General features: G+C 44.9%; 1 protein-coding gene across 2 annotated transcripts in view; it reads left to right on the forward strand.

Moving 5' to 3' along the window:
• Nucleotides 1–23,681, forward strand: part of SAMD4A (sterile alpha motif domain containing 4A) — a 138,791-nt gene that overhangs the window by 104,420 nt on the left and 10,690 nt on the right. The window contains exons 4-10 of one of the 2 annotated variants that reach the window (XM_069738652.1): nt 14,794–15,057; nt 18,013–18,122; nt 18,415–18,501; nt 18,640–18,928; nt 19,283–19,368; nt 22,150–22,268; nt 23,251–23,479. In XM_069738652.1, the coding sequence (XP_069594753.1) occupies nt 14,794–15,057; nt 18,013–18,122; nt 18,415–18,501; nt 18,640–18,928; nt 19,283–19,368; nt 22,150–22,268; nt 23,251–23,479 (1,184 nt within the window). The remainder of the gene's footprint in view (nt 1–14,793; nt 15,058–18,012; nt 18,123–18,414; nt 18,502–18,639; nt 18,929–19,282; nt 19,369–22,149; nt 22,269–23,250; nt 23,480–23,681) is intronic. The other variant, XM_069738660.1, reaches the window with a different exon arrangement.

Raw genomic sequence — 23,681 nt, forward strand, 5'->3', positions numbered from 1 at the left:
CTGTCTGTATAGATAGTGTGACCCCAGAATTATTTCCTTGGGTTGGGATCACTGAACCCCCACCCAACACAATCTGGTTATAAAATGAGTCATTTACAATTACTAATTATTTATTAGGAGTAAACTAATTTCATGGGGGTGAAGCACCCATGTCCAACCTTGTGCGCGAGCATGACCACAACTCCATTCACGTCTGTAAGGGAAAAGTCAGACTGCTGTAGATCTGGAACTTGTATCGCAATATCCGAACTGGCCGGTGGCTCTGCGAACATGAGCGTTACAGCATGTATTTCTATGCAGCTGTGGCGCACGGGTCAGGCCAGTCCGACCACTAGGTTGTGATCCCCGTCTGAGTTATACGGCTGTCCAACTCTCCTCTGAGACTGACTTAGTCTCCAGCAATCCCATAGAAGTAAATGGAACCTGGTCACAACCACTCTGTTCACACAGGGGACTATGAACCCCAAAGGTGGTATTCTCAGTTACCAGACATTTATCCCTCATCTTGTGGATAGTGGAGAAGTCCCCATAATATGCTTAGAAAGCCATAAAAAAAAGTGGTTGCAAAAGTTTACACATCCTCTAAGAAGTCTTATGTGGTGGTATCCAGCCTGCGGTCTTAAAATGTTGCAGAATTACTACTGCTCTCGGCATTCAGAGCCTGCTGGAAATGGTAGTTTTGAGTCCTAAAATATTATTATTGATGTAATTATTGTTGTACATGCAGGTTATACAAGGTTTAATGGGATGCGTTCTGGAGAGTGGAACCTCAGTATTCCTCTGGTGGGGACCCCTTGTACCCCAGTCCCAATACTAAGGTATTAAAGATTTATGATCTGAAACAATTTTAATATAGTGCAGTTCCAGTGTATGACCTGTAGATGGCGCCCATATGACCGCAGCGAGCCCAATGCAACCCAACATGAATAATGCAATAAATGAGGTATAATAAACACAATGAAGAGAACTGGAGAAAAAGCTGCTCCTTTACTCGATGGTCACATCTTCCTGCAGGCATGGACAGGCTGATGAGCCTCAGCGACTGTTCGGAGGATGATTGATGCACTTTGGGTCTGGCATTAAAAACTCTGCTTTCATTATGCACAAATGAAAATTAAGGCGAGCTGTAGATAAAGGTTTCCATTAAGCTCTTGAGACGTTTCCACTGCGTCTTACCTCCCCAGAAACTGAAGTTAGTCCTTGGCTCCATCCTTTGCTCCATATTTCAAGTGTAGAGTTAATTAGGACGCCTGGAACCGTTTATTGCGCTCCTGAGAACCACGTTGGATTGTTTTGTGGGTTTTATACTCTCTGCCTGGTTAAATTTGGCTTTTTCCGTTCACATATGTTGCTAACTCTTCTGATTTGATACTAGCTCAGATGGCTAATACAGTAGCCTTCTCCTTCCATTCCAATCTGTGCAATTTACGGACAAGGGCTCCTGTAGTTGGCGAAAAAGGATTGCACTTTGCTAATGTTTAGTTTTCCCATTTGTTGCGCTTTTCAAGATCTCTGCAGATTGACCATTCGGGAAGTATCCAGAGCTGCGGCTAGCAGGGATCGGCCGCTCCATGGTCATCTTCTCAAATATCAATAGATCATTGATGCTGATGTAGTTTGTCATGAAAAGCGTGGGGCGGGGGACGTAGCGTGAGATGTAGGGTTGGATGTGGGGCGGGGACATAGCCTGGGATGTAGGGTGGGGCGGGGGACGTAGCGTGGGATATAGGGTGGGGCGGGGGACGTAGCCTGGAATGTAGGGTGGGGCGGGGGACGTAGCTTGGATGTAGGGTGGGGCTGGGGATGTAGCTTGGGATGTAGGGTGGGGCAGGGCACGTAGTGGGGCTTGTAGGGTGGGGCAGGGAACATAGCGTGGGATGTATGTTGGGACGGGAGATCTAGAGTGGGGCGGTTACTTACTACATTCACATTTCTAGTTTTCTGAATTCATGGAAAGTGAATAAATGCCTAAAAAGGATTTGTTGCGTTACTGATGCAGACAGAAGTAGAGGGGCCCGTTGACTTTTATGGGGTCGTTTCATTGTGTGTCCGTTTTAGGATAGATGAAAAATCACAGCATGCAAAACTGTTACTTCCGTTCTGAAGACTGACACGAAACAAGACCGACCACATGATTATCGATTGCGCCCCCTCCGCTTCCGTTTGCATCACTTATGCAACTTATTTATTTGGAACTAGCTGCGAGCCCGGCGTTGCCTGGGCATAGTAAATATCTGTGGTTAGTTATAGCACCTCACTTCTCTTATTTTCCCATCACGCCTCTCATTTTCCCTCTTACACCTGTCATTTTCTCCCTTACACCTCTCATTTTCCCCCTCACTCCTCTCATTCCCACCTCACTCCTCTCATTCCCCCCTAACACTTGTCATTTGGACCTCACATCTGTCATTTTCCGATCACTCCACTATTTTTTCTCACTCCTCTCATTTTGCACTCTCACCTTTCATTTTCACCTCACACCTCTTTTTCCCCTCAGTATATACATGTTTTTAATCTCCCTTATATATAGTATACACCTGTATATCATTTCCTGTATATAGTATGTACCTGTATGTCATCTCCCCTGTAAATGGGTATATATAGGAGATGACATACAGCAGGTATATACTATTTACAGGGGAGATGACATACAGGTATATACTATATACAGGAGAGGACATACAGGATGAGATGACACAGGTATATACTATATACAGGAGCAGATGACACAGGTATATACTATATAAAAGAGGAGATGGCATACAGCAGGTATATACTATTTACAGGGGAGATGACATACAGGTATATACTATATACAGGAGAGGACATACAGGTATATACTATATACAGGAGAGGACATACAGGTATATACTATATACAGGAGAGGACATACAGGTATATGCTATATACAGGAGAGGACATACAGGTATATACTATATACAGGATGAGATGACACAGGTATATACTATATAAAAGCGGAGATGACACATAGTATATACCTGCTGTATGTCATCTCCTCCTCTATATACATATGTGTCATCTCCTCTTTTATATAGTATATACCTGTCATCTCCTCCTCTATATAGTATATACCTGTGTGTCATCTCTCCTGTATATAGTATATATCTGTGTGTCCTCTCCCCTGTTTATAGTATATACCTGTGTGTCATCTCCTCCTGTATTAGACCTCGTTCACACATTATTTGGTCAGTATTTTTACCTCAGTATTTGTAAGCTAAATTGGCAGCCTGATAAATCCCCAGCCAACAGGAAGCCCTCCCCCTGGCAGTATATATTAGCTCACACATACACATAATAGACAGGTCATGTGACTGACAGCTGCCGTGTTTCATATATGGTACATTTGTTGCTCTTGTAGTTTGTCTGCTTATTAATCAGATTTTTATTTTTGAAGGATACCGGACTTGTATGTGTTTTAGGGTGAGTTTCATGTGTCAAGTTGTGTGTGTTGAGTTTTGTGTGGTGAGTTTTAAGTATGTGCAAGTTTTGTGTGAGGCAACTTTTGCATGTGTTGCAACTTATGTGCATGTGGCAATTTTTCCACGTGTGCAAGTTTTGCGTGTGTCGAGTCCATGAGGTGAGTTTTGCGCGTGGCGAGTTTTGAGCGGCGACTTTTGTGTTTCGACTTTTATGTGGCGAGGTTGGTGTATGTGTGGTGAAATGTGGAAATGTGTGCTGAGGGTGGTATGTGTTCAAGCATGTGGTAGTGTGTGGCACATTTTGTGTGTGTTCATATCCCCGTGTGTGGTGAGTATCCCATGTCGGGCCCCCACCTTAGCAACTGTACGGTATATACTCTTTGGCTCCATCGCTCTCATTCTTTAAGTCCCCCTTGTTCACATCTGGCAGCTGTCAATTTGCCTCCAACACTTTTCCTTTCACTTTTTCCCCATTATGTAGATAGGGGTAAAATTGTTTGTTGATTTGGAACGCACGGGGTTACAATTTCGCCTCACAACATAGCCTATGACGCTCTCGGGGTCCAGACGTGTAACTGTGCAAAATTTTGTGACTGTGTAGCTGCAACGGTGCAGATGCCAATCCCGGACACGGACACATACACACACATACACACACATACACACACATACACACACATACACACACATACACACACATACACACACATACACACACATACACACACATACACACACATACACACACATACACACACATACACACACATACACACACATACACACACATACACACACATACACACACATACACACACACACACACACACACACACACACACACATACACACACACACACACACATATATTAGATAACTGAAAAATAGAAATTCATGTCCAAAACGGAACAGAGAAATGGAACATCCAAGTGAAAGTGTGAACGTTTCTGATCCGCAGGGGTCTAAACCTTTCAGTGGCTTTTCACATACTGGTCTTAAATGGAAGCCCATTGGAGTAAGATTTGCGCAGGAGGCTGGTAATGTGCGACCATGTCCATAGCTAGCAGACATTTCCACTACAATTTATGCCAGTTTCTTAAGTGAATATTTTGAGCCTTTACTCACCCTGCCCTCCACTAAGCCCGAACACTCTTTGGAAATTGGCGAATGTCTGTTTTGTGCACATTTTAACAAACATTTTTTACTATTTTGCCACCATAAAAAGGTTTTGAGAATTATTTCTTTCTTTCTTTATTTTTTTTTATATAGTGCTAGCATATTCCGCAGCGCTTTACAGGTTGCACACATTATCGTTGCTGTCCCCGTTGGGGCTCACAATCTAAATTCCCTATCCGTATGTCTTTGGAATGTGGGAGGAAACCGGAGAACCTGGAGGAAACCCACACAAACACAGAGAGAACATACAAACTCTTTGCAGATGTTGTCCTTAGTGGGGCTTGAACCCAGAACTCCAGCGCTGCAAGGCTGCTGTGCTAACCACTGCGCCACCGTGATGCCCCAAAGTATTTTGAAAGTTGTTGAATAAATCTATCTTGTAGTACTATTATTATTTATTATTATAATATAAAACACCGCCATTCCCTCTCAGCCTCTCTCATAAGCCCCAGAGATGTCCGTCGTGTCTCCTGCAGGAAAATGACATCGGTGTCCAAATGTGTGAGATGTTCATACACCACGTCTCGTCCTTCTTGCCTTAATACTATTGACATTACTTGAGGTCAGTGTTAATGAGAACCCTGCCATCACAACACAATAGAGAAGGAGCAAAGTAACTGCCATCATCATGAGTCAGAGATGTTCTGTCCACCACTGGTGTCAATGTCAGACTCTACCTGAGGGTCTACAGATAGAGGACCACCCTCCGTCAAAGCGGAAGCCTTTATGTCCCTGTCACACTCTGCATCAACTTTCCTCAACTCTGTTTCATAATCGTCATCATTAGATTCAGATAAAACTCCATACTTGTTGGACGCAACCATCACTCCTGCAGAATTCTGAACCTTCTTAGTAGCACTCTGACCGGTGTCATATTCTGCCTCAGGTTTACGGCAGGACGTGTTTTTTTTTTTTCTTCTTTTTATTGTGATTAACGCTCCAGTCATCAGATACAGACAGTGATGCTGAAGGGGGGGCTACCTGAGGCTGCTGGACCTGAGGAGCGACCTCTATACCCCGCTTCTCTGGTGTTACATGAGTGGACTCCTGTTGTGCATCTGGGCTGGTCACCATCTCTCCTGACATTAAATCCTCCCCCTCATGCGCCCCTGCCACCACATCTTCATTCTCCAGAGCCTCTGCCCCTGCCAGTACAGCCGCATCAGGGAAGACTCTGCAGATATTATGCCAGGCGTCTGGACAGTCCCTGTGAGGGTGGCCCATCTTACCGCAGAGGTTGCACCTAACATCCCGGCAATCCGCAGCAACATGGCCGATTTCCCCACAAAGGCTGCACTTCACTACAGTACAGGCGTTGGCCAGATGACCTTTCCCACCACATTTGAAGTGTGTGTGTGGATATAGATATAGATATATATATATAGATATATAGATATATAGATATATATATATATATTAGATATATAGGTCTATATCGATATAGATATATAGAATATATATATATATATATATATATATTATTTTTATTTTTTTTTATTTATTTTTTTTTTTTTAAGGTTTTAATTTGCATAAGTTTCCACAAAATGTCATATTAGCCATGACACTTCTTCTTTTTTTTTCCCTTTTTTTTTTTAATTGTAGGGACCTAGTTACTATTAGTTAGTTTTGCATTTACTTAAATGTGGTGTCTGTTTTTTAAATGCCCTTTTATAGAGCTTTTAAAAGGGGATATCCTCCACACCTCAGTTTGTCAGCAGAGTAGATGGGTTACAAGTATCGAGGTCTCTGGAGGACCCAACATGTCTGAACATTTGTATCAATGGCTCATAAATTTTAACAGGCAATGTGTAATGCTTCACTTCCCCTCTGGAGGTGCTGTAGGAGAGTTATCACTTAGAGAATAATTACCTGATACAGTCAAATATTGCGAGGTTTACAAAAATGGGAATCAGTCCGTATGGAGCAAGCAGCTGTGTTTGATATCTTTATATATCGGGCCCCATGTATGTATTTTTGGAGCAGCTGTACATCACATTCAGCCAGTAATCCAACAGGTGCCTAGCTGTGAAAGTGTAAGTGCGGCCCTGGAATGACTGGTGCGATGCTATTCATTCCATGGAGTTCTCTTACTGGAGTTTGTCTTAAACCAGTTGCTGAGATCAGGCCAAGCTGCACATTTCTTTCATACAGATCCTTCCTGGGTCTCTCTAAGGCGACCTGAAGCAAAGCTTGATATCTGACCAATTGTGCTGGGAGCCAAGATAAAATAGTCAAATTATTATATTACAATTACAGGGACATTTCCAAGATTGCAAAGCCTCACCTATCTACATAATAGGTGACACTCTGCTGATTGGTGGCGTTTCATCTGCGGGGCTCCCACTGATCCCAAGGACGTGGATATAAAGTGACCTTTGACAATGGACCTACCATCTGCCTCACCAAATACAGTTGGATCCAGAAATATTTGGATAGTGACATGTTTTGGCATTTCAGCTGTTAACCAAAACTTATTCAGGATCCAAGTTATACAACCCCTGGCAAAAATTCTGGAATCATTAAAAACAAACAAAAAAACACTCCCAATACATCACTAGTATTTTGTTGCACCACCTCTTAAAAAAGTAACCATTACTGACTACCACATTTTTTGTCCTTGATTTCTTTTACTGTTTCTTAAAGCCAGAAGTTGCCATTTGAAATGACTTTAGTTGTGTGCCATGTTTGTGATCTGCTTTTTTCCTACAAAATTAAACAACTGAATGAACATCCTCCAAGACCGGTGGTTCCATAATTTTTGCCAGGGGTTGTATAATCAATATGGGCTTAAAGTGCAGATTCTCAGCTTAATGTGAGGGTAGTCACATCCCAATTGCATTAAGGGTTTAGGAATTACAGCTCTTTAATATATAGCTGCCTCTTTTGAAAGGAACCAAAGTAATTGGACAGTTATCTCAAGAGCTCTTTAATGGACTGCATTTGCTATTCCCTCATTAATCCATCATCTGTTAAGCAGGTAAAAGGTCCTGAGCTGATTCCACTTGTGGCATTTGCATTTGGAAGTTTTTGCTGTGAACACACAAGATGTGGGTAAAGGAGCTGTAAATAGAAGAGAAACAGACAATCATTAGGCTGAAAAAGAAATCCATCCGACATGGCTGAAATGTTAGGAGTGACCAAATCAACAGTTTGGTACATTGTGCAAAAAATAAAAAGAGCGCAGTGGTGAGCTTGGTAATCCAAAAAGGTCTGGATGTCCATAGAAGACAACCATGGTGGATGATCACAGAATCCTTTCATTGGTGAAGAAAAACCCCATCACAAGATTCCCTCCCAAGTGAAGAACACTCTCCAGGAAGTCTGCGTCTCATTAGCTACTTCCAGCGTCGGACTGGAGCACCTTAGGCCCACCAGAGAAAATCTTGGGGCCCACTATGTAGCTACATAGAAATACATTCAAGACCATCAATTGTGCGGTAAAACACGCTAATATCTGGGCATAATATAAGGTAGTACACATCTTAATTATGTAGCAGGGGTTGGGGTAGCCCCCTCATAGAATATAAAGTAGCCCCCCTCATAGAATATAATGTAGCCTCCCACAGAATATAATGCAGATCCCTCATAGAATATAATGTAGCCTCCCTCATGGAATATCATGCAGCCCCCCTCATAGGGTATAATAAAGCACCCCACAAAATATAATGCAATCCCCTCATAAGGTATAATGCAGCCCCCCCATAGAATATAAGGTAGCTACCTCATAGGGCATAATGCAGCTCCTCTCATATAGTATGATGTAGCCACCTGAGAGAATAATGCAGCCCCCATATATAACATAATGCAGCCCCTCCACAGAATATAATATAGCCCCCTCAGAGTATAATGCCAACCCCTCATAAGGCAGCCCCCCATAGAATATACTGTAGCCCCTCATAGGGCATAATGTAGCTCCCCTCATATAGTATGATGTAGCCCCCTCAGAGAATAATGCAGCCCCCACAGAATTATAATGTAGCCCCCTCATAGGGTATAATGCAGCCCACCTGAAAGGGTATAATTCAGCCCCCTCCACCATCATTGTTCTTCCCCTCCACCATTGTACTCATTACCACCTCCATCATTGCCTCCTCCCTCACCACCATTGTCCTTTCCACCACTACCATCTGTGTCCTTTACACCACAACCATCATTGCTTTCTTCCCCACCATCATCATTGCCTTCCCCACCATCATCATTGCCTCCCCCACCACCATCATCATCATTGCCCCACCACGATCATCATTGCTTCCCCCATCACCATCATCATTGCCTCCAGCACCATCATCATTGCCTCCAGCACCATCATCATTGCCTCCAGCACCATCATCATGGCCTCCAGCACAATCATCATTGCCTCCCCCCACACACACAGCTGCACACACGGAGGCAGGGACACACACGCGGGCAGGCAGAGACGTACACAGACACACACAGCAGCAGGCACACACACACACAGCTGCACACATGCAGGCACACTCGCGCACACACGCAGGCGCACTCAAACACACACAGACAGCACCCACTCACCTCTCCGCACGTTACCAGCAGCCGCAGCACATCCCGGCAACTTTCTGTCTGAAACAGCCATGCTGACTGATTACGTCATCCAGCCGCACTGATTCAGACAGGAAGTGCCGGGCAGGAAGGAGGACAGCGTGGATCCCTGCAGCTGCGCTCTGGTCCCAAGCTGCAGGGATCACAATCAAGGATCGCCGCCCTGTAGGTGCCCACCTCCAGGGCCCCCCATTCAGCAGCAGCGGCGGGCAGTGTTAGGCTACGTTCACATTTGCGTTACGTGGGGCGCAGGTTCGGCGACGCATGCATCATGCGCCTCTATATTTAACATGGGGGCGCATGGACATGCGTTGTCTTGTGTTTTGTGACGCATGCGTAATTTTTGGCGCAAGCATCAGGGCGCAGAGGACGCAGCAAGTTGCATTTTTTTTGCGTCCAAAATCAAGCCAAAAATGGACGCATGCGTCACAAAACAATGCGTTTTTGCGTGCGTTTCACATCCATCGTGCGTTGCGGCGACGACGCTGCGTCCAAAGACGCGAATGTGAACGTAGCCTTAGCCTCAGCCTGCAGCTAACGCTGCCCGCCATTAAAGTGAAATGGTATTCACGACTCTCCACGCCCATGGGGGCATGGGGAAGCGTGAATATTCATTTCTCTTTAGCAGCGGGGACAGGCTCCTGTCCATCTACTGCTCTCTGGCACCAGAAGGACCCCCCTTGACTCAGGGGCCCCATAGCAGCTGGGTGTGCCGCTATTAGCGACACTCCACTGGCTGGGGGGCCCCTGGAGCAGTGGGGGCCCTAGGCAGCTGCTGGCCAATATACCAGCAGGTGTCAGTGCCTGGGCCCACCAGAGAATTCTCCGGTGGGCCAGTCCGACCCTGGCTACGTCTACTGTAAGGAGAAAACTTAGTGAAAGTAAATACGGAGAGTTCTCCACAAGATTCAAACCATTAATCAGCCTTAAAAATAGGCCAGATAAGATTTTGGCAAAAAACATCTAAAGACCTGCCCAGTTCTGGAGAAGCAAAACCAAGATCAACCTCTATCAGAATGATGGGAGGAAGAAAGTCTGGAGAAGGCTTGGAGCGGCTCTTGATCCTCGTCACATCCTCTGTAACACATGTTTAAGGCAGTGTGACGGTGTGGACATGCATGGCTTCCAATGGCACAGTCATTAGTGGTTATTGATGTGACTGAAGACAGAAGCCGCCGAATGAATCTTGTGTTTACAGGGCGAAACTTTCTGCTCAGATTCAGCCAAATGCAGCAAGGATGATGTCATAGTCATCATCAGATCTCGGTCCCATTGATCCGCAGTTCACAGGCTGAAGAGGACAAAGCATAAGCCGCAGACAAGAACCTGAAGTCGGCTGCAGTAAAGGCGGCAAAGCATCACAAAGGAGGAAACCCAGTGTTTGGGGACGTCCATGGCTTCCAGACTTCAGGCTATCATTGCTGCAAAGCATTCTCTGCAAAGTATTAAAATGAACATTTCACTTATGGTAAAGTTAATTTGTCCAATTACTTTTGAGCCCTGACGAGGCTTTGTAGAAAAATCGCTGAAATTCTTAAACTATTCACAGGATATTTTTGTTCAACCCAGAGGCGTAGCTAGGGTTTTGGTTCAGGGAAGGCGAGTGGACCCCTAACCAGGTAACCTTGATTACAACTCAACTGGAGGACACATTACCGCTGACATTCTTTCTGATGAAATAGTTAACTTTTCCTGTTTTTTCCATCTGACACAGACCGACATGACAACTTCTTCCAGCCAGGACTTGGCTGCAGAGAATACAACAAAGACACATGTCACTTCTCATATTTCCAGCCCCATCAGCATCTGTCCCCAACCTGCACAAACTCCTTATCCTGCTGCTGTATGTGACCCTATTACTGCACCTGCTGTGTGCAACAGTGTGCCTCTAAATGGTAAAACAAACCTCTAGAATATATAAATGCCCTATTCAAGTATCCTAGAACACAGTGCCCACATTTTGTCCCCTAGAATGTATTAGTGCCCTCTGTGTGCCCCTCTGACAGTTACAGTAACCGGAGTTCCCCTATAACAATAAGTGTCCACTTTACATTTAATAATGTCTCAAGTCTCTCCCTGTACAGCTCCCCTATACACAGTATAATGCCCCCTTACTGTATAGTACCACCCACAGTATACTGACCCCTTAGTAGCCCCCAAACTGCTTGAGGACTCCAACACTGTATGGTACCCCGTCACTTTAATCTCCACACTGTATGATGGCCCCCTAGATGGCCTCCATATAGTTTAATGTAGTCCCCATAGGCCTCCATATAGTATAATGTACTCCCCATAGGCCTACATATAGTATAATGCACTTCCCATAGGTTTCGTTATAGTATAATGCACTCCCCATACCCATAAGCCTCCATATAGTATAATGCACTCCCCAAAGGCAGAGTCTATATTGTATAATGCAGACGCTCTAGTATAATACACACTCTATAGTCTAATGCACCCCCCATAAAAAAAAAAATACAATACTCACCTGAGTCGCCTCCTCAGACCTCCTGCACATTTCTGGATAGTGGACGCCGAGTAGTGATGTCATTGTGCCCGCTGTCAATGTCTGCATCAGAGACATCACATACTGAGAGGGGAATGATGTGAGAGGGAGCGTTGCTCCCTCTCATAAATGCGGTCAGCTGTAGCCAGCTGATACAGTTGAACTTGCGATGATGGGAGGGGCACTGTTGGCACCAGGCAGCGGGCTCTTCCGCCTATTGGCAGTGTAGGGAGATCGATTCTCCCTGCTTTGCCGCAGAATGTAACTGGGTGCCCTTAGAGCACGGGGACGACCGCCCCCTCTCCCCCCCCTTCCCCCCCTTCCCAAAGTAGTTTTGCAACTGGTTCAACCCCTTTTAATTGAATTTGGAAGTTTCCACTTCAATTGCATCTCTGTTGTTTAATTTTAACTCCAAAATAGGGGCCTGCAGAGCTGAAATCGCGAAGATTCGGTCACTGGCCAAATATTTCTGGACCGAACTGTATATATGCATTCGCGGTGATGTTTTTAGTTTATCAAATACGTCCCTTTGGCCTTCTCTTAATTTACTTGTCTCTGGTGTCGGGATCTCTGTAGAAATCTGGGTATGTATTAACCAAAGATCCTGACCACGAGCAGCTGCTACTTTCTAACTTTCACTTGTATGGTTTAGAAGTCCATTAAACTGTCAGTCTTCGTAATTGCTGAGAGATCCTTGGAGACCACAGAAAACCCTGACAGTGAAGCTGCTGCCGCAGTCGTCGCTGAGCATCGGGTGCATTGTTCTAATCTCCGCTCAGGAGTCTTTCACGAGAGAATAACGATGACTAATTATAGGGAATCCCAATACATCAGGTTCTAAGTGTCAGAGTGTGCTGTGATCCATTACATTAACAATGGATAGATCCTTTTTAGTCTAGGTTTTTCTATACTTTTTGCCTGCAGGTGGCAGTATTTAACAGTGATAAAATTATTTTCTGGCATTAAAATTCCCGTCAGCAGGATTGTGCTCAGTGACTACAGACCGTGTCGGGTCAGCGCCGTTAAACTGATTACACAGATACCTGGTGATGAAATCCGTCTTGTGGTTGTTGTGTAATCTTTATTTTTGGTTTTAAGTTAATGATATGCTTGTGTTCCGGGGCGGCCAGCATAATCACATGTTTACTATGTATATATTTATTATGATTGAGGTTATCCTGATAAAAAAGAAAAAACTGAAAATGGCGCCCGCCGCGTCTGCGCAGTAGCAGCTATCTGTGTGTGTATATATATGTTTGTATATATATATGTGTGTGTATATATATATATATGTATATATGTATATATGTATATATATATATATATATATATATATATATATATATATATATATATATATATATGGTATATATATATGTGTGTATATGTATGTGTATATATATATATATGATCTGATGGCTGCTATTGTACAGGCGTCGGCAGCACCATCTTGCTAGAAAAAAAAGTTTGACGCATGAGCAATAGCTGCTATTGGATCATCTCTATGTACACCAATAGCCGCTGCTGAGAGGGCGCCATTTTCAAATGGATTTTTCTTTTTTAAATATGAGGATAACCTCAAGCACATTTATTAACACAGTACACGTGATTATGCTGCAGCACAGGGGCCACGGCCGCTGTCTGCAGAAGGGGATTTTTTTTTTCATTATGTATATACAATATTCATTATGTAAACTAAGGGACAAGTCGGTGACCTGTCAGAAGCCATACTGGTGAATACCTACTCACAGCACCACATGAATCCCCACCCACTGCCCCACCTCGTAGCACAAACATATCATCAGCTGGAAATAAAGATTCCACAACAACCACAAGACGGATTTCATCACTATGTATAAGTGTAATCAGTATAACGGCGCTGACCTGACACTGTCTGTAGTCACTAAGCACAATCCTGATGACGGGGGCACTTTAATGAGATTTTCAGGGGTATTCCTATTTCATTAAGTGATGGCTAACCACAAAGATATGTTGTTACTTTTTTGTGGGGGGGGGCTTAAAGCCCCACTAATCGAAATGATGGCACCTTTATAACTTTAAATACCAATTTTTAATAGGTGCTAAATTATCAAATATTCTAGATTATATAATGGCTGTACAAAGTTATAATCTTCAGAGATATAAAGGGTTTGTTTAGAATCCTTAACAGGACCTACTCTCTCCCCTTCCCCGGCGATGGGTCTGGTGATGTTATTGAGTCTGATTCATTTGAATAGAACTAAACTGCAGTACCATGTATAGCCCATAGGTGGTGCTGTTTCTCAACTTTTTTTTTTTTCTTTTTTGAAATCCTACATCGCCCCTTTAATCAGAGATGTCTTTAAATAGCTTCTCTTCTTGCCAACTTCCGGAATAAGGAGAGATCTGTGGGACTCTAAATCTGCTGGAAACCACATGGAAATAAGCAATGTCAAGTGGGAAAAGGGTATGGAGAGGCAGAAAATGGGCATTAAAGGGGCATGGCCTCAGGAAAGCAGTGTGGCTGCAGACAAAAACTACGGGATTTTTCCCACCGGATTGACATTCTATGTTATCATGCAATCCCCTGATAGGAATTGCTGTTTAAAGGGACACTGTCACCTGAATTTGGAGGGAACAATCTTCAGCCATGGAGGCGGGGTTTTTGTGTTTTTGATTCACCCTTTCCTTACCTGCTGGCTGCATGCTGGCTGCAATATTGGATTGAAGTTTATTCTCTGTCCTCCGTAGTACAAGCCTGCATAAGGTGCAATCTTGCCTTGCGCAGGCGTGTACTATGGAGGACAGAGAATGAACTTCAATCCAATATTGCAGCCAGCATGCAGCCAGCGGGTAAGGAAAGGGTGAATCAAACACACAAAAACCCCGCCTCCATGGCTGAAGATTGTTCCCTCCAAATTCAGGTGACAGTGTCCCTTTAATGCTATTGAAGTGAATGGAGCCAAGCTGTAATACCACACACGACCTATAGACACTTTTTCTTTTTTTAAGGAAGAAATCATCCATTTTTTTTTTCTTTAATCCTGGCCAATACTCATAATTTCATCTTATTCTCTCCCTTCCGTTTATTAGTAATATTACCTTTTTTTTATTTTTACATTTTTTTTTTTTCAGTTCTCTCAGGCCAGACGCACCACAGCCCCTTGAAAAGATCGGTGTCCCTTACCCCGCCCATGAATGTGCCGAACCAGCCACTAGGACATGGGTGGATGTCTCATGAAGATTTGAGAGCTCGAGGATCGCAGGGTGTTTCATCTGATCATGCCCCTCTGTCTCCCCAAAGCAGCGTGGCCTCTTCGGGGAGTGGGGGCAGTGAGCACTTAGAAGACCCCTCTGCTGCACGTAATACATTCCAAGATGAAGGAAGCGGGATGAAAGGTGAGTGTAGTAGGCTCCCCTTCTAGGTAAACGGCCTGTTCTTTACAATGGGCAATGTAAGACCAGATTACAGTGTAAAGCATGAGGCAAGCATGCATGAGCCTGAGCTAATGAGACAGGAGATGTGACGTGAAGGAGCACTACAAAAACCCCAAGGATTTTATGGTCACACATACTGGTATATCACATTGTCTGGCTTTCTGCCACCAGTAAATAGGCATTTGGGCCAAGAGGCGTAACTAGAGTCCGATTAGCCCCCCACCTGCATGCGGGTCAGATGTATAGGCCTCTGTAGTGTTCTAGAGTCATGCCTATTCATCTCCCCCGTGTAATAATGTCCCCTGTTCTGGGCCCCTTTCTGTAATCCCCCTCCCCACCTCCCGTCCTGGGCCCATTACTGTAATAATGTCCCATGTTCTGGGCCCCTCTCTGTAGTCCTCTCCACCCACTACCACCTCCCCCCCCTTGTCCTGGGCCCTTTTCTGTAATGGCCACCCATCCAGGGCCTTTTTCTATAATAACTCCCCTTCCCCCCCCAATCCCTGACGCCCTTCTGTAATGTCTCCCCTAAACCTCCCAATTCCCCGTCCTGGGCCCCTTCCTGTCATAATATCCCTCCCCCCCCCCCCCCCCCCCCCCCCCGGGCCCCATTCTGTAATAATGTCCCCCCTGTCCTGGGCCCCTTCCTGTTACAATGTCCCCCCCACCGTCCTGGGCCCCTTTCTGTAATAATGGTCACCCCCCCCCCCCCCCATCCTGGGCCCCTTTCTGTAATAATGTGCCCCCTTTATCCTGGGCCCCTTTCTGTAATAATGTTCACCCCCATCCCCATCCTGGGCCCCTTTCTGTCTGTAATAATGTTTACCCCTTCCATCCTGGGCCCCTTTCTGTAATAGTGTTTACCCCTTCCATCCTGGGCCCCGTTCTGTAATAATCATCCCCCGTCCTGGGCCCCTTTCTGTAATAATGTTCATCCCCCGTCCTGGGCCCCTTTCTGTAATAATGTTCATCCCCCATCCTGGGCCCCTTTCCGTAATAATGTCCTGGGCCCCTTTCTGTCTGTAATAATGTTCAGTTTCCCCCTGTTCTAGTCCCCTTTCTATAATAATGCCCCCTCGACCTTGGCCCCTTCCTGTTATAATGTCCGTTCTACCTCTTTTCAGACACATGAAGAAAAAACGATTGCTCTTACCTTCCTCCTCTGCTATAACATGCGACGCCCTCTGCATTGCTTCAGATGGGCGCCTTCCAAAAACAGCTTGGTAGCAACATAGTCATTTGCTGTGGAAGTGGCATTGATGGCCATGCGCAATTTCCACTGAAAGACTTGACAGAATTTGCTCGGCTCCAGCCAGGCTCTCTGCCCCGTGTACAGATTTGTCTTATCCTTGCATGTGTGCACCATCTTTGATCCCTGCGTTTTATCTGAGAGGTCACATTTGTTGGGTCTGATATTCCTTATTGACAGCTGCGAGATTTCATGCCCCCTGAATGACCCGGGTTGCGAGTGGTCGTGGGGTAGACTCTGAGGAGGAGCCATGTTTGCTCTAAAAAAAATAAATAAATAAATCCCCTGGCAGCTGGGTGAAGTTTTGCCGTTTGCAATTCGACAATTAAACTAATGGCTTCTAGCTGCTAGTGGTACATTTTACTTCTATCGAACGCTTCCAGAATGCTTGAAGCCAGCGGAGGGGCACACGAGGACGTCTGCTGAGAGAAAAGGGAAAATGGCTGAAACACAAATATTTCTTATTAATCAGGAGAATGTAATTTTTTTTTTTTTTTAATTTTTGTAATTTTACTTTTATTTTGTAATCTTTGTATTTCTGCTATATGTCCCCCCCCCCCCCCCCCTCCTTCCATACTGTGAAGCACTTTTCTGAATTTCAGAAAGTGGAACGAACAATCCTGGACCCTCTAGGCACATAGGTCTTCACACCCGAGGGTCCGCTCCCGGCACCAGACTCCTCTGTCCTCACATGCTGCACGTCTCCTATCTGTCTTCGGGTCTCATTGCTTCAGTATATTCATGGTTTTAGGGTTATTTATATATGGAATAATTTTAGGCAATGTAACAATGTCCTCCCTTCTGAACATAAACAGTAGGAAATGTATAAAGACTCTTCCTTACCACGTAATACGGCTGCTGGGAAGTCAGAGCCTCCATTGTACACTTGCATAGTTCCACACACGCTGTTATAAGGCCATGAGGTGTGTTGGTCGCCATTGTCGTCTGCTGTGTGGTGTCCATTGCATGACACATACAAACGTCCAACGAGCCCCATTGTCTTACACTAGGATCTTTCTCATTCTGTCAAGAATTGTAAGAAGAATTAGAGCTGCATGCTTCCCTAATTTATTTTGTATTAATTATGATGGATTCTGAAATTAAGAATCCTGATAGATTTGTCACCAGATTTCACAATAAAAACTGCATTCGTTAGTAAATGGATATCTGATCTGATGAGGCTAGTGTACTTATTATGAATGTCTATATGAGTGTGGCTGTATAATTATATTTCAGTCCACTTGGATAGATTTGTCAGCCCCTCAGTGTTCTTGCTCACTGCTTCTGTGGCTGCTGAATCTCCATCTACTTTGGCTAATGGACAGCCCCTCAGTGTTCTGCCTCCCTGCTGCTGACGAATCCCCCCACCCTGATTCTGATTGACAGATCCTCAATGTCCTTCAATCCTAATCCTGCTACTGCGAAGTACAAGCTGTAGCTGTCAGGCTGGGGGCGAAGACTAAAACCACTGGACTCAAGCTCATTTGATTTGACTCCTAACAAGCTCATTTCAGTTTCTGTATAATAGTCAGTTTTTCATTTTCATAGTAAGTACTCCAGCCTTATTGGGTCTAAGATCTTTCTAATGTGTAGAATCTAATGATTTGTGTGGGAATCCTTTTTGCTGGCTGACTTGCATTGAGTTCCACCAAACCCTTGTCTTGCAGATGTGCCCGCGTGGCTCAAAAGTCTTCGTTTGCACAAGTACGCAGCCCTGTTTTCTCAGATGACCTATGAGGAGATGATGTCCCTCAATGAGTGTCAGCTGGAGGCTCAGGTACGCCAAGATTTTTTCTTTTAATTCTATTACTGTGATAAACTTGTCAGGACATGCTGAGAGTTGTAGTGTTGCAACAGCTGAGGGACCCCATGTGCATGTGATGGCTTCTTGCTGGGTCCTGAGTAGAAATCACTGGTGCAGTAAATGGTTGGGATATTAGGTTTTTTTATTCTGGGTGGTGGGCATGGAGCTAGTCCTATCACAGGCAGACTTGTATGTTTTGGGGTGTTTGGTTTTTTTGAGATTTTTATTAAAAAAAATATGTATTTTTTTGTTCCCATTATTTCAGAATGTTACAAAAGGTGCAAGGCACAAAATAGTGATCAGTATCCAGAAGCTGAAAGAGCGGCACATTCTGCTGAAGTCATTGGAAAGGGTAAGTGTTCCCATGGGACTCACTGGTAAGAGTTCCCACCGGTCCAAGATCCCTCAAAGGTGATGATCAAGTGTCTTCTGTGCTGATTGTGGAAGCGGGCATTCATGTATCTCATCAGCATCATCTTACATTGCACAGGACATCCTAGAAGGGGGCAACCTGCGGGGGCCGCTCCAGGAGCTGCACCAGATGATTCTCACACCCATCAAATCCTACTCCGCACAAAACTCCACTGCTGAAGACCACAGCCGGGAGTCGGACCCTCAGTCATCATTACTAGGCACTGAGGGTCAAGGATCAGAAAGCAAAGACTCTGCTTCTGGAGGAATTCAGCAGCACCATATGGGCAACCTAGAGGGCGAGAGTGGAGGCATCCCTTTACCTGAAGGGGATCTTCCAGGACAGTTCACAAGGGTAATGGGTAAAGGTAAGCAGTGCAAACCTAGAAGGATACATTTTAAAAGGGTTTCATTAAACGACTTTCCAAGAAGGTCCATCTTTTTTTCCCCAAAAAAATGACCACTTCTGTCTACAGGTTGATTGTGGTATTGCAGTTTAACCCCATTCGCTGCAGCTGAGTTGCAATACCAGACACAACCACTGGGCAGGTGTGGTGCTATTTTTGGAAGAATCCTGTAACTTTGTTCCTTGCTGGTAACAATAGTGGTTGAGCATGGTCTCCCTCTGAGAAATATGAATATCAGCCATGTTTATTTTTTCTCATATTATTGACCTGTCGCCATTTATTATCCTGTTTGTGTTTTTTTTTTTTTCCCCTCAGTTTGTACTCAGCTCCTGGTGTCCAGACCAGATGAAGAGAACATCAGTTCGTATTTGCAGCTGATTGACAAATGCCTTATTCATGAAGTAAGTGACACTCTCAAGTTATCCCCTATCCAACTTTCCAGTCTCCATTCACGCAGGGATCTTCCGAACCCCTTCTCTTTGGATTGTTTGGGCCACAGCAGCTGTACCCTAGTGATCGGAAAGTTATCACCTAACCTGTGGATAGTGAATAACTTTTAAACTTGAGAACACTGCTAATTAAAAAGGATTGTCCCATAAAATAAATATATTCTCTGTCCACAGGATTGGATCAGATGACAAAAAGACTGACTGGCACTTCAGGTGCATACTAGGAGCAGCTACCTCCATATACAAAAACACAAAAGTTGCACTCTGTAGTGCTTTAGTGTTTATTGTTTATCACAGGATTGGATCACTTAAGGGTCTGGCCACTGGGACCACCACTAGTCAAGTGTATATATAGTGGTAGTGAGCATGTGTGACCATTGCTCCATTTATTGTCTGTTGGCTGCACGTGCACACTACTGTGCCATTTATATGGGGAGCTTGGGGTGTTTCATTTAATTGGTGGGGGTCCAATCAGTCAGTGACCCTACATGTATCCCCTATCCTTTATTCAGCTCATATGTTTATGGGTTGAGACATATATTTTTTTTTTTTGCCCCACCGTATATGGGTGCTTGCCACTGTGCCCCACCGTATATGGGTGCTGTCCACTGTGCCGCACCGTATATGGGTGCTTGCCACTGTGCCGCACCGTATATGGGTGCTGGCCACTGTGCCCCACCGTATATGGGTGCTGACCACTGTGCCCCACCGTATATGGGTGCTTGCCACTGTGCCCCACTGTATATGGGTGCTTGCCACTGTGCCCCACTGTATATGGGTGCTTGCCACTGTGCCCGACCGTATATGGGTGCTTGCCACTGTGCCCCACCGTATATGGGTGCTTGCCACTGTGCCCCACCGTATATGGGTGCTTGCCACTGTGCCCCACCGTATATGGGTGCTTGCCACTGTGCCCCACCGTATATGGGTGCTGGCCACTGTGCCCCACCGTATATGGGTGCTGGCCACTGTGCCCCACCGTATATGGGTGCTGGCCACTGTGCCCCACGTATATGTGTGCTTGCCACTGTGCCGCACCGTATATGTGTGCTTGCCACTGTGCCGCACCGTATATGGGTGCTGTCCACTGTGCCGCACCGTATATGGGTGCTTGCCACTGTGCCGCACCGTATATGGGTGCTGGCCACTGTGCCCCACCGTATATGGGTGCTGACCACTGTGCCCCACCGTATATGGGTGCTTGCCACTGTGCCCCACCGTATATGGGTGCTGTCCACTGTGCCGCACCGTATATGGGTGCTGGCCACTGTGCCCCACCGTATATGGGTGCTGACCACTGTGCCCCACCGTATATGGGTGCTGACCACTGTGCCCCACCGTATATGGGTGCTTGCCACTGTGCCCCACCGTATATGGGTGCTGTCCACTGTGCCGCACCGTATATGGGTGCTGGCCACTGTGCCGCACCGTATATGGGTGCTGACCACTGTGCTCCACCATATATGGGTGCTGGCTACAGTCTTTTTTTTTTTTGGGCCATTTTCGTGGTATCATTGGTGATTCAGGTAATGGTGGTGAGGGTAGGTGTAATTGATTGAGCATTGTAATTCCATCACACACATATGCAGGTCCTGATTTAATTATTGCATTTGTGCCTGTATGTCTTTTCTACTTTCTGTGGTTATTTTTTTTTTATTTTTTTGTTTTTCATCAAATTCTTCTTTTAGGCTGCACTTATTTTTCTTCTTTTTCCTCTGACTATTGTGTGAATTTTTTCCCTTCACAGGCTATGTGCACACGTAGGAAATGTGGTGCAGAATTTTCTGCACTAAATCTGCATCTCCTGGCAGAATCCGCAGGTGCGTTTTTTTTTGTGCGGAATTGATGCGGATTTTGTGCAGTTTTTACCACTGCGGATTTCTATTAATGGAGGGGTGCAGAAACGCACAAAAGTGACATGCACTTCTTTGAACTTTGCAGCGTTTCTGCGCAGATTTTTCTGCACCATGTGCACAGCTTTTTTTTTTCACATGAATTTACATTGTACTGTAAATCACAGTGCAGTTCTGCAGCGTTTCTGCAGCAGAAAAATCTGCTGCAGATCTGCACTAAATCTGCATCGTGTGCACATACCCTAAAACCCAATGTTTGCGGTTGATTTTTATTATTTGTGACAATTCTAAAAAGTGTGCATAATATTTGCTAAACGTACTCATGCAGCCTGGATTTTTTATTTTTTTTTTTTTCATTTATTTTGCCGTGTGTCATTTTGAAAAATTTGATGCAAGAAATTGCACCATATACTGCAAAATAAGAATCTAAAAAGTGGGGTAATAAGGGTCCTCTGGGAGAAGCCTTACCCCTTAAACCCCAGTGAGGTAAGGGGGGATGCAAATGCTGATGGCGGCCCATAGTACACGCACGAGCACTCGTGCTCTACTGTGCGGGCAGCGGGGAAGGTGGGTGGTCCCTGCAGACATCTTTGAACCACGGATGACCTCAGTAGTAGTGCGCTCTTGAAAGTATCCAGAAATTCTCGTTTTAGGGAAGAAGGCTGCTTCATTAGATTTTGCCCATAGGAAAATCCTACCTGAGGTAGCAAAGCTGGTCCTAGCAAGATCTGCGTGCAATTTGTGTACATATTTGCTGGGATTTTATGTTTTTTTTAAACATTATATTTGTGTATCAGAAATCTGTTCCAATGTTGCAGATGCTTTCCATTGCATAGTGCTTTATTCTGGTGCAGTCCGATAAAATGATGTATTTGCACAGGCCTTTACGGAGACACAGAAGAAGAGACTGTTGTCATGGAAACAGCAAGTACAGAAGCTATACAGGTCTTTTCCACGGAAAACCCTCTTGGATGTTGCTGGGTACCGGCAGCAGAGAAAGTAGGTTGGGTTCAGATCCCCCGTGTGCTAGTTACCTTAGTGACTGCATTTCATCAGCTTGTTGGGAAACCCATCTCTGTCTGCAGGCTATGGGGTTTTTTCTTTTCTTTTTTTTTTTTTTCCTTTGCAGTAAAAATTCCTGAGCATACATTACAGCGCTGCCAGCGAACTGCAGGTCCGGGATTGGGAAGTTCTGCGCAGGAAAAGCCTCCAATCCTTTTTGCTTTGATCACTTCAATTAGAATTTATGAATTTATGACATTGATGTATTATTTTAGGAAAAGGATGAGGGGTTTCCTCGTCTCCCCCAGGCTGCAGCAGCAAGTCATTGAAATTTCAGCTGCATACACCAGCTCGGGGAATGTAAATCTCCATCACGTTTTTCTTTTTAAAGGGGAAGTACTCGTAAAATTAAAATCGCAATTTGTGGGCAGGTATGGCGCGGTTTTTGGAGAAAACGAGTTTTTCTAATTTCATTATACCCGTTTAATGTTGCAGCCATCTAGTTATTGCATGATAACGGCAGCCAATGCAGTGTTTGGACACCCAATTGTGCTCAGACCCTCAGCTAACTCCTTCTGGCGTTCTGCTGTGATAGTAGCCCTCTAGTCCTTGACTTTATTTCCATGCACAAGGAGGTCCAGTATGAACAGAAAAGACCCAACTACAATACGGAATTGTAGCACTACATATGATTGCAAGGAAGGAGCCCTCTCTGCTCGCTGAGGAGTAGCTGGAATAGGAAGTCGTAAAGGCAATGCTTTCTGGGAAAATGTATGTAAATTATCTGCAGAAACTACAGATCTGTTCTATAGGGCCACCTATAGGTGTCACTAGACACTTTCCTTCTAGAAGAGAGCTAATTTACATAAATTAACCAGTGTTGCATCTGGGGCTACAATTTCTAAAAAAAAAATGTACATTTGTTTTCTTGTGTCGATTTTTTTTTTTGTTCTAAATCTCTAAATGTCTCCGTCACCAGGACCAGCGTTGACGTCTTCATTGGCAGCCGAGGGTTTGGACAGTCCAACTCGTTGCCCACAGCTGGATCTGTGGGGGCAGCAATAGCAAGAAGAAACCCCCGGCAGTTTCAGATCCCCTCCCGGAACCTCCCCAGCACACGACTTGGTTTGCTGGGTCCAAGCAGCCTCCTGGGGGCGACGCAGCGAACAACGTCCAATAATCCTGCAATGCTGAAGCAGGGGAGACAGGTTGGTGCACCAGAATATGCAAATTCATCTCCTAAAGGGAACATCTTTGGAGGGCTGCAGTGCTTGGTGTGGGACCAAATTCACTGATTCCAACTCTTTCTTGATCTTGCCATAATAAAAAAAACTATTTCTACATCATAAGATGCCGGACTATTGGCGTTTTATAATGCCCTAAAGAGTCGCTGCTCTTGGTGCAAAATAT

Source organism: Ranitomeya imitator, chromosome 1 (assembly GCF_032444005.1).
Source record: "Ranitomeya imitator isolate aRanImi1 chromosome 1, aRanImi1.pri, whole genome shotgun sequence".
NCBI classification, from domain to species: Eukaryota; Metazoa; Chordata; class Amphibia; order Anura; family Dendrobatidae; genus Ranitomeya; species Ranitomeya imitator.